This window comes from Anolis sagrei, chromosome 2 (genome assembly GCF_037176765.1).
Source record: "Anolis sagrei isolate rAnoSag1 chromosome 2, rAnoSag1.mat, whole genome shotgun sequence".
Classification (NCBI taxonomy): domain Eukaryota; kingdom Metazoa; phylum Chordata; class Lepidosauria; order Squamata; family Dactyloidae; genus Anolis; species Anolis sagrei.
The window spans coordinates 176,544,631-176,556,722 of NC_090022.1; the positions used below are offsets into that span (position 1 = coordinate 176,544,631).

The window sequence follows — 12,092 nt, forward strand, 5'->3', positions numbered from 1 at the left end:
AGGCGAACTACAACTCCAAAACCAAAGGACACTGCCCACCAAACCCTTCCAGTATTTTCTGTTGGTCATGGGAGAACTGTGTGCCAAGTTTGGTTCAATTCCATCGTTGATGGGGTTCAGAATGCTCTTTGATTGTAGGTGAACTATAAATCCCAAATGACAAAATCATTTTTTTTAGTGAAGGACATACATTGGGTTGTTAGGTGTCTTGTGTCCAAATTTGGTGTCAATTCGTCCAGTGATTTTTGAGTACTGTTGATCCCACAAATGAACATTATATTTTTATTTATATTTATTTATTTATTTATGATATTTATAGCCCGCCTTTCTCAGCCATACGGCGACTCAGCGGGTTACAGATTGGCACAATCCGATGCCAGGCATTCATAAAAGTGCCATTAAAAACAATCAACATTACAATATAAAACATAAATAAAAACCATTAAAGCATATAATCATCGGTGTCATCCTGTTGAAAATGTTATCAAGTAACATCGTCTGGCCATTCCATGTTCATCATTCATAGTTCTGTGTTTTCTATTCTGCTGCATTCTCAAAAGCTTGCCTCAAAGAGCCAGGTCTTTACTTTTTTTGGACAGTCAGGAGGGAGGGGGTTGATCTAATATCCCTGGGAAGGGAGTTCCATAGCCGGGGGCCACCACTGAGAAGGTCCTGTTCTTTGTCTCTGCCAATCGCACTTGCGAGGGAGGCGGGATCGAGAGCAGGGCCTCCCCAGATGATCTTAAGCTTCTAGATGGTTCATAGGAGGAGATACGTTCGGACAGGTAAGCTGGGCCAGAATCGTTTAAGTTTGGAAAAATTATTTAGTTTGCCATATGTATTGAAATAGCTAATGTAGAAGATCAGCCATAATTCCCTGTAATAGCATACTATATTGTTGGGTGCCAATAGTTACATTATTAAAAAAGCAAATCATGACTATTGAGAAATAACAGGGTGTTAGCATTCTCAGAGGAACTTAGAGGAGAAGTAAGTATATTTAATTCCAAGGATGCTCCCTGAATTTTAATGTTACTCAGTGGCAACTGAATGCTTGTGAGAGAGCTTGAAAACAGAATAAGTAGAATAGTTGAAGAAATAGAAGAAGTAAACTAGAATATAGGCTGCATATATGACTGTTGCAAAATTTCTTATAATTCCTAGTTATTTGTTGACTCTGGGGGCAATTGCTTATGGCATTGAGACAACTAAAGAAAAAGATGGGATAACAACATTAGTAGAGGAATTCCAAGATTTCTAAAATAATATTTTTAAGAAGGAGGGAAGGAAGGGGGGGGGGAGCCATCAAATCTAAAGAGATCAAAAAAAGCCTTCAAAACTGGGTTGTTGTAGGTTTTTTCGGGCTATATGGCCATGTTCTAGAGGCATTCTCTCCTGACGTTTCGCCTGCATCTAAGGCAAGCATCCTCAGAGGTAGAAAATACCTACAACAACCCAGTGATTCCGGCCATGAATGCCTTCGACAATACATTGAGCCTTCAAAACTCTCAATTTAGGGCTGTGCATTCCCAGTAGCTGGAATCCAAATACAGCCATTGCTTACCACAAGAAACCTTCCTGCCCACTTAAGGTTTATAGTAGTTCCTCCATTTTTTATTTTTTTTTGCTTTGATAACTGACTAAAAGATCAAACTAGGCATTATAGTCATCACACTATTTGCAGTGAATCTCACCCAAATAGTGAAAGACATTTGTTTGTCACAGTGCATGATTGTCTTTACTCACCCATCCTGCATTTAGCTTCCTTTATCTTCTGACTAGCTTGGGTACCCAGTGTTGCCTGGGTTATTTGAAAAAGTCAATTTTTAATTGTACAAAATGCATACGGTTGTGGGTGAACTACAACTCACATCATGTCAGGTTAACCCCGAAAAACTCTATCAGTACTTAAAGTTTGTTATGTTGGGCAAGTTTGCTCTAAATACATCATTGGTGGGGTTCGGTGTGCTCTCTGGCTGTAGGGTAAACTACAACTTTCAATGTGACCTCCACCAATGATAGACCTGGACCAAATTTGGCACACAGAACTCCCATTGCTAACTCAAACTCGCCCCCAGTAGGTTGAGTTTGTCATGGGGGTTCTGTGTACCAAATTTGGTCCAGGGCTATAATTGGTGGAGGTCACAGTTTTTCTGGTTATGAGTGAACTACAACTCCCAGAAAGGAAGGTCAGTTCCCCCCAAACCCCTCCAAGTAATCAAATTTCGGCAAATCATGTATGTGTGCCAATGTGGTCTAGATCCATCAGTGTTTGGGTTCACAGTGCTCTCTTGATGTCGGTGAACTACAACTCCCCCCAAATCAAGTTGAATGTCTCCCAAAGACCTCCAGTATTTTTCGCTGGTCATGGGGGTTCTGTGTGCCAAGTTTGGTCCAATTCCATCTTTGGTGGAGTTCAGAGTGCTCATTGATTATAGGTGAACTATAAATCCCAGTACCTACAACTCAAAAATGTCCAGGCCAATTGCTCTCAAAACCCATTAGTATTAACATTTGGGCATATCGGATTTGCATGCCAAGTTTGGTCCAGATCTGCCATTTTTTGGGTTCATAGTGCTCTCTGGATGTAGGTGAACTACAACTCCTATAACTCCCTCTAAAGACCGCCAGTATTTTTTTCTTGGTCATGGGGATTCTGTGTGCCAAGTTACTTCCAGATCCATCATTGGTGGAATTCAGAGTGCTCTTAGATTGCAGATGAACTATACATCCCAATACGACAACTGCTCTAAACCATGGTGAATTGTCCCCAGATCTCTCTAGTATGTTCGGTTGCTGATCAGTTCCTTTGTTTGCTGCGTCCCATAGAAAATAATAGGAAAGGGTTAAGGGAGAGGCAGTGGGCGGGGTCATGCAAATTCCACACCAATGGAGAGAGTAAGAAATACTGAGATGTCTATGGTGGAGGAAACACATAAAATCTAGGATGAAATTGTCCTAGTATGAGGCAGTATGGTGTTTGTGGAGGACGTTGGCAGGGGTCTTGTACATGTCTATAGGGCCCACTATAACCTGCAGTGTCATTGGAGGGAGGGCCATTGGTGTCTCCTGAGTAGTGAGAAAGAGAGAAGGAAAGGAAAAAGGAAGGAACGAAGGAAAGAGGGATCGAAGGAAGGAAGGCGAGAGAGAAAGAGGGATGGAAGGTTGGCCACAGCACCTACTAACCCAATTTTTTGAGTGATGACATTGAGTTTGTTATTTGGGAGTTGTAGTTCCTGGGATTTATAGTTCACCTACAATCAAAGAGCATTCTGAACTCCACCAATGATGGAATTGAACCAAACATGGCATACAGGACTTCCATGACCAACAGAACACACTGGAAGGGTTTGGTGAGCATTGACCTTGAGTTTGGGAGTTGTAGTTCACCTACATCCAGAGAGCACTGTGGACTCAAACAATGATGGATCTGGACCAAACTTGGCACGAATGTTCCATAAGCCCAAATATGAACACAGATGGAGTTTGGAGGAAATAGACCTTGACATTTGGTAGTTGTAGTTGCTGGGATTTATAGTTCACCTACAATCAAAGAGCATTCTGAACTCCACCAATGATGGAATTGAACCAAACATGGCATACAGGACTTCCATGACCAACAGAACACATTGGAAGGGTTTGGTGGGCATTGACCTTGAGTTTGGGAGTTGTAGTTCACCTACATCCAGAGAGCACTGTGGACTCAAACAATGATGGATCTGGACCAAACTTGACACAAAAATTCCATATGCCTAAATATGAACACAGGTGGAGTTTGGAGGAAATAGACCTTGACATTTGGGATTTGTAGTTACTGGGATTTATAGTTCACTACAATTAAAGAGCATTCTGAAACCCATAAACGAGAGAAATGGGGCAAACCTCCCACACAGAACACCCATACTGAAGGCCATCCAGTCCAATTCCCTCCACCAGGGCAAGAAAACGTAATCAAAGCCCTCCTGACAAAGAGCCATCCAGCCATAGATTAGATAGATAGAAATAATTCACACACACAGAGATATAGTATAGATTTGAAAGAGACCCTTAAAGAAGGACAATTTCCATGTTGCATGTTCCAGAGTAGGCAGACCAGACAATTTCCACATCAACACTGACAAAGAAACAGCAAGAAATACTGTTTACCCACAAGCATAAAGACATTACATATATTAGAAACCAGCACTTTCTCATTACTTGATTTTCCAGATCAACAGACTGGGCCACAGCAATGCGTGGCAGGGGACGGCTAGTAGTAAATAAATACATAAATAAATGGGCACCCCAGACGCATACACACATACATATTTTCCCCCTTTATTATGTGTATAGTTAGATAGATAGATTGGTTGTTGGCAAAGTAATCAGGGCATTCATTTGCAAGTCTGTTTGATGAGTCATGTATCTGTACTATAAGGAAATCCTGCCGTGAGATTAAAAATAGGTTACTTGGAGGAAAGACAGATTTCTCTTAATGTCTGGTTTGACACCAAAAGGGTAAAATTCTGATTGATCCTGTTCTAAAAAAGAGTCTTTTGGGGACAGTTGGGCAAGGCAGGTAGGGAAATGAAGGGAAGCTTATTCCAGATGTGTGGGAAAGTGCTAACAACGACACTTAAAGTAGATTGGCGTTTCTCAACCTGGGAGTCGGGACTCCTGGGGGGGTCATGAGGGGGTGTCAGGGGGGTCCCCAAAGACCATCAGAAAACACAGTATTTTCTGTTGTTCATGGGTTTTCTGTGTAGGAAGTTTGGTTCAGTTTCATCATTGGTGGAGTTCAGAATTCTCTCTGATTATAGGTGAACCATAAATCCCAGAAACTACAAATGTCAAGGTTTATTTTCCCCAAACTCCACCAGGGTTCACATCTAGGTATATTGAATATTCGTGCCAAGTTTGGACCAGATCCATTATTGTTTGAGCCAGGCATGTAGCCGGGGGGGGGGGGGGGGCTCGAGGGGCTTCAGCCCCCCCCCCCCAAATTCTCATGGTGGTTCGCGAAAAGGCCTTACTGGTGCATTATTTAAACTGTTATGTTTATTCATATCATGATCTGATCACCATACTCAATATATCCCATATGCATGGGGGTATTGGGGTAATGATACAAAAGGTTTGCTAGGGTAGACCCTCTTTCACTTAGTCTCAGCCCCCCCCCCCCCGAAACTCAGCCCCCCCCAGCCCCCCCCCCCCCCCAAAACGAAATCCTGGCTACGGGCCTGGTTTGAGTCCACAGTGCTCTCTGCATGTTGGTGAACTACAACTCCAAAACTCAAGGTCAATGCCCACCAAACCCTTCCAATATTTTCTGTTGGTCATGGGAGTTCTGTGTGCCAAGTTTGGTTCAATTCCATCATTGGTGGAGTTCAGAATGCTCTTTGAGTGTAGGTGAACTATAAATCCCAGCAATGTCAACTCCCAAATGGTCCACGGGAAGGCCTTACTGGTACATTATTTAAACTGTTATGTTTATTCATATCATGATCTGATCACCATACTCAATATATCCCATATGCATGAGGGTATTGGAGTAACGATACAAAAGGTTTGCTAGGGTAGACCCTCTTTCACTCAGACTCAGCCCCCCCCCCCCGAATCAAACTCACCCCCCCCCCCGAATCAAAATCCTGGCTACGGACTTGCCCCAACCCCACCAGTATTCAAATTTTGGCGTATCGGGTGTTTGTACCAAATTTGGTTCTGTGAAGGAAAATTCATCCTGCATATTTACATTAAAATTCATAACTGTAGCTAAATCACAGTTATGAAGTAGCAATGAAAATAATGTTATGGTTGAGGGGTCACCACAACTTGAGGAACTCTATTAAGGGGTCACGGCATCAGGAAAGTTGAGAACCACTGAAGTAGATGATCAGTTTGCAGTGGTTGCTATTTAGATCCCGGAGGTGTTTTGAATCAATATATGCCGTGCACAAAATCTAAAAGATATTTTTCCTGGCATAGAGATGGTGAGATGTGGCATCAGGGAGATTCACTTGTTGGATTTATGCCTCATTCACAGATTTTAGAGTTCTGCGTTGGGATGTTTGGGAGCTGGGGGAGGAGAGTAATGGTGCCCCATTAAACATGTTAATAACAGATTCTTTTTCTGTCCCACGCTATGCCTCTTCTCTCAACCTTCCCGCTCCTACAGGATGACGGATGACAAGTATGTCCTAGATGACCCGCGGAGTTTGCTATTCTCAAATGGGACTTTGCTGCTTGAGCAAGTCAGACGTCAAGATGCAGGAAACTTCTCATGTACAGCTAGTAATGGAGACTATGAAGACACCATCACTGCCCACCTCATTGTCAAAGGTCAGGAATTGGATGTTGTATATTTGCAATCGGAAGGAAAATGTGACAGGGAAAAACATTTAGAATAGATAAATGAATCATATGAGGGGATAGGACAGTAAATTAGATATAGTTAGGACATGGGATGAAACAGTTTCTTTGGCATCCTTAAATTTGGGGGGGGGGGGGGGGGAACGTTGATCTCCCAGATATTTTGACTGCAGTCTCCATAAACCCTTGCTTTTGTCTGTGCTGTCAGGAAATGAAGTAGATTTAATAAATAGGTAATGCTAGACAGTGAAATCCAGTCATGATTCAGTCTAGCCAGTAGTCTTGTTTCTTAAGTCTTTAATATAGGAGCCCATGATGGCGCAGTGGGTTAAACCTTTGTGCAGGCTGGACTGAAGACCGACAGGTCGCAGGTTCGAATCCGGGGAGAGCACAGATGAGCTCCCTCTGTCAGCTCCAGCTCCCCATGCAGGGACATGAGAGAAGCTTCCCACAAGGATGGGAAAACATCAAAACATCCAGCCGTCCCCTGGGCAATGGCCAATTCTCTCACACCAGAAGTTATTTATTTATTGTGTCAGGAGCAACCAGACAGTTGTATTACATTTTTAACAGAGTACATAGATCAGATAGGGGTGCAGTGTAGGGGAGACGAGGATAGTTGATGCATATATCTATGACTAAGCTACATTGGTTTTAAGTTGATAAATTCCTATATATTTATATTCTATTTTAATAGGACCAGATGTATGTTGGATGTTGGATGTTGTGTTTACAATGTCTGTTTTTGATAAGGCCAACTGGCTAATCAATAAAAAAATGTTGTGGTTGTTTTAACAAAACAAACAAACAAACACACAAAACACAAAGTTTGCAAGCTTGGTAGTTGATTAAATGTCCTTTGACCAGTATCTGGCCACTTGGAGTGCCTCTGGTGTTGCCGCAAGAAGGTCCTCCATTGTGCATGTAGCAGGGCTCAGGTTGCATTGCAGCAGGTGGTCAGTTGTTTGCTCTTCTCCACACTCGCATGTCGAAGATTCCACTTTGTAGCCCCATTTCTGAAGGTTGGCTCTGCATCTTGTGGTGCCAGAGCGCAGTCTGTTCAGCGCCTTCCAAGTCGCCCAGTTTTCTGTGTGCCCAGGGGGAGTCTCTCATTTGGTGTCAGCCATTGATTGAGGTTTTGGATTTGAGCCTGCCACTTTTGGACTCTCGCTTGCTGGGGTGTTCCAGTGAGTGTCTCTGTAGATCTTAGAAAACTATTTCTTGATTTAAGTCGTTGACGCGCTGGCTGATACCCAAACAAGGGATGAGCTGGACATGTCACTGCCTTGGTCCTTTCACTATTGGCTGCTACTTCCCTGCGGATGTCAGGTGGGGCAATACTGGCTAGACAGTGTAATTTCTCTAGTGGTGTAGGGCGCAGACACCCCGTGATAATGCGGCATGTCTCATTAAGAGCCACAGGCACTGTTTTAGCGTGGTGAGATGTGTTCCGCACTGGGCATGCATACTCAGCAGCAGAGTAGCATAGCGCAGGGGCAGATGTCTTCACTGTGTCTGGTTGTGATCCTCAGGTTGTGCCAGTCGGCTTTCGTATGATATTGTTTCTAGCACTAGAAACAATATCATAGAAACACCAGAAGGGTGCTAGAAACAATATCATAGAAACACCAGAAGTGACCTGCAGTTTCTCAAGTCACTCCTGAAACAAAAACAAAAAAGTCTTTTTAGTGGGATGGACATCGATTGGTTTCTGGCCTGGAAACCACTTCAAAGTAAAATTGGTACCTCTTCAGGCATGGTGCTGAAGGGAAGCCATTGCCAACTAGTGGACATTGCACTTATTTCAGTGTTGGATATTAGTTAAGTCATCTCAGTCATTTCTTCAGAATCTGGCTAAAATATCCTAAACAGCAACAGAGCCTATCAATCTTGGAGCCAAGCAGGGTCGGATCTGTGTAATACTTGTGTGGGAGATTGCTGATGAATCCAGGGATTGTAGAGTTTATTTCAAATGAAGGAATTGACAAAACAACCTCAGAATATGCCTTGCCTAAGAAAATTCTATGAATATAAATTGACAGGTGACTTGAATGCATGTGCACATACAAGCTGCTCAATTATTATATAGTACTAGCCATCCCCTGCCACGCCTTGCTGTGGCCCAGTCTGTGTAGATGTGTTTTGTGTGTGTATATATGTGTATTTGTGTGTATATGTGGTTTTGTGCATGCGTTGTAATGTATTTTTTTGGCTTTTTAAGTCCCTTCTGCTGTGCTTTTCAGTGTTTTTATGAGTGATGGTCACTTGTTGGCCTGATAGGTGTCTTGTGTCCAAATTTGGTGTCCATTCATCCCGTGGTTTTTGAGTTATGTTTATCTCACAAACGAACATTACCCTTTTATTTATATAGATTGCTGAGATGACTGTGAGTCCATGTAGAGTCCTTCCACACAGCCATCTAACCCAGAATATCAGGGCTGATTATCCACAATATCTTCTTTGAACTGAGTTCACACTGCCATACAATCCAGTTCAATGTGGATTTTATATAGCTGTGTAGAAGGGGCCAAAGACTCACAAAGTGCTTAGAAGCATTAGATTTGTCATGTCACTAAATACAAAGCTGGCTGTATTTCTTAGTAAAGTTGTGGAACTGCTTTCCCCCGAAGTTTGTGAGAAATGAAGCTTTCTACAGGTGGGAGAATCTTACACATCCTGTTGGAAAGGCTTCTCCGTGATAACTGAGCTAAAGGTTCCCTTTTCCCCTCCTTAACCCAGAAAAAGGGGTGGAACTAAAGAACATAATGATAATTGATGGGTCATTGGCCCTATTATTGCAAACCAAGGGAAGCCACCTTATTGCAAAATGCATGGAACTTTGGAATACATGCAAACACTCAATAGAAAGGAAAAGAAGTTGGAGCTCCTGGTACAGCCGTACCAGCACAGAGGGCCATACAAACTAGGTTCATGAAAGTACTGCTAGGCTATAATCGCTTCAATCTTCAGGAAAGCATGATGGGTAGAGAAGGCACAACTCCTATTTCTATCCCTAGGAGCCACAACATTTGAAGTGGGGCCTATAAACACAGAGGAGGAGAAGGGCGAGACTGTGACTTTCCATTGCAAGGTGCTGTTCGACGAGACCATTCCAGGGCACGGCATCAAGTGGCGTCGAAATGGGAAGGATATTCCGGAATCGGATGAAAATGAGAAGTGAGTAGAATTGGAAAACCTCTCTTGTATGCCTGTAGTTTAGGAGAAGCTAGTTGGTATTTTGTTAGGGATGTGTGCATATGTAAATCGCTCTACATATGTACGAAAGACTATTCACCATTGTGCAATATAATAATAATAATAATAATAATCATCATCATCATCATCATCTTCAGGAGCCCCTGGTGGCGCAGTGGGTTTAACCCCTGTGCTGGCAGGACTGAAGACCGACAGGTCACAGGTTCGAATCCGGGGAGAGATGGATGAGCTCCCTCTATCAGCTCCAGCTCCTCATGCGGGGACATGAGAGAAGCTTCCCACAAGGATGGTAAAAAACATCAAATCATCCGGGCGTCCCCTGGGCAACGTCCTTGCAGACGGCCAATTCTCTCACACCAGAGGCGACTTGCAGTTTCTCATGTCACTCCTGACACGACAAAAAAAATCTATCTATCTGTCTGTCTATCTATCTATCTATCTATCTATCTATCTATCTATCTATCTATCTATATTTATGACTGGATGGCTCTTTGTCAGGAGGGCTCTGATTACATTTTCTTGCCCTGGTGAAGAGAGTTGGACTGGATGGCCTTAAGTATTTTCTGTTGGCCGTGGGGGTTCTGTGTGGGAAGTTTGCCCCATTTCTGTCGTTTGTGGGTTTCAGAATGCTCTTTAATCATCCGGGCGTCCCCTGGGCAACGTCCTTGCAGACGGCCAATTCTCTCATACCAGAAGCGACTTGCAGTTTCTCAAGTTGCTCCTGACACGATTAAAAAAAAATCATCATCTTTATTTACTACCCCGCCACCATCTTCCCAATTGGGACTCAGGGAGGCTTACATAAGACTAAGCCCAACAGCATATTACAATAAAGTAAAACCAAAACACAATAACAACACAGTAAAATACATACAACATATGAGTACAAAAACGATAAAGCAAAGTCATACACAATACACTAAAATGACATAACTACGAGCGGGCCGCATGTGCAAGATAAAAACTAAGATACTAAAAATGCTAAAATCAGGATGAGATAGGGATGGAGCAGATTGTTTGTGGAGGAGAAACTCGTAAAGGAACGGGGTCATAAATATAGACCTTCATACAGGTGGGGAAATATACTCTGGGGATACATTCCTCTTGCAACAATGGAAGAAGAGTTACACCTATAGTAATATTGTGCATGTAGACTGACTCAGCTGCTGTGGACTGTGCAGTGTTGCTGTTCTACCTGGGGGCTTCATAAGAGAAGGCTCCCATAAGGATGGTAAAACATCAAAACATCCTGGCATCCCCTGGGCAATGTCCTTACAGATGGCCAATTATCTCACACCAGAAGCGACTTGCAGTTTCTCAAGTTGCTCCTGACATGAAAAAAAGGGGGCTTCTTGAGGTTGGCATAGTGTATCTCCACAAATAGATCAGGAGATGTTGGAATCCACCCACCATGAGTCAAAATGTATTCCATTTATTGTGCCCTAGATATTTCTTCAACGAAACATCGTTGACGATAACCAACCTGGATTATTTGGATCAAGGAATATACAGCTGCCTGGCTTGGACCGCTCTTGACTCTGTGGAGAAAAGTGCCAAGCTTGTGGTGTATGGCAAGTATATAAAAAAAGTAAAAATCTGGGTTATTTTCCTCTGGAGGACAGACCAAGCAAGCATGAGGTCAGAGGAATGTAGTGAGGTGACTGCCACACATGGCCGATTTGGGGGCTCCATGGAAGAAAGGCCAGCTCTCACCAAGGAGAGCTACAGATCTTAAACAGTAACTAGATCATCCTTTTTGATTATCAGTGGATGGAATTCTTCCCCATCAATGTGCTCAATTGTTATAGCCAATATTAATATGCAGAAGGTATTTTAAATGGATGGTAGTTTAAGTAAGATTTTATTACTCTGCTTTTGGTTTGTTGCAGTAATAAAGAGTATAATGTATTGTTGAATGCTTTCATGACCAGAATCACTGGGTTGTTGTAGGTTTTTTGGGCTATATGGCCATGTTCTAGAGGCATTCTCTCCTGACGTTTTGCCTGCATCTATGGCAAGCATCATCAGAGGTTTCGGGCTATATGGCCATGATCTAGAGGCATTCTCTACTGACGTTTCACCTGCATCTATGGCAAGCATCCTCAGAGATAGCTCACTACCTCTGAGGATGCTTGCCATAGATGCAGGCGTTTCGCATCCTCAGAGGTTTCAGGCTATATGGCCATGTTCTAGAGGCATTCTCTCCTGACGTTTCGCCTGCATCTATGGCAAGCATCCTCAGAGGTTTCGGGCTATATGGCCATGTTCTAGAGGCATTCTCTCCTGACATTTCGCCTGCATCTGTGGCAAGCATCCTCAGAGGTTTTGGGCTATAAGGCCTTGTTCTAGAGGCATTCTCTCCTGACGTTTCACCTGCATCTATGGCAAGCATCCTCAGAGGTAGCTCACTACCTCTGAGGATGCTTGCCATAGATGCAGGCGTTTCACATCTTCAGAAGTTTCGAGCTATATGGCAATGTTCTAGAGGCATTCTCTCCTTTCGCCTGCATCTATGGCAAGCATCCTCA

General features: G+C 43.1%; 1 protein-coding gene across 1 annotated transcript in view; it reads left to right on the forward strand.

The window, feature by feature from the left end:
• The window catches only part of L1CAM (L1 cell adhesion molecule), a 214,721-nt gene that overhangs the window by 140,596 nt on the left and 62,033 nt on the right, over positions 1–12,092 (forward strand). Inside the window, exons 13-15 of the mRNA XM_067464195.1 lie at positions 6,155–6,318; positions 9,366–9,525; positions 11,011–11,135. Coding sequence (XP_067320296.1) covers positions 6,155–6,318; positions 9,366–9,525; positions 11,011–11,135 — 449 coding nt within the window. The remainder of the gene's footprint in view (positions 1–6,154; positions 6,319–9,365; positions 9,526–11,010; positions 11,136–12,092) is intronic.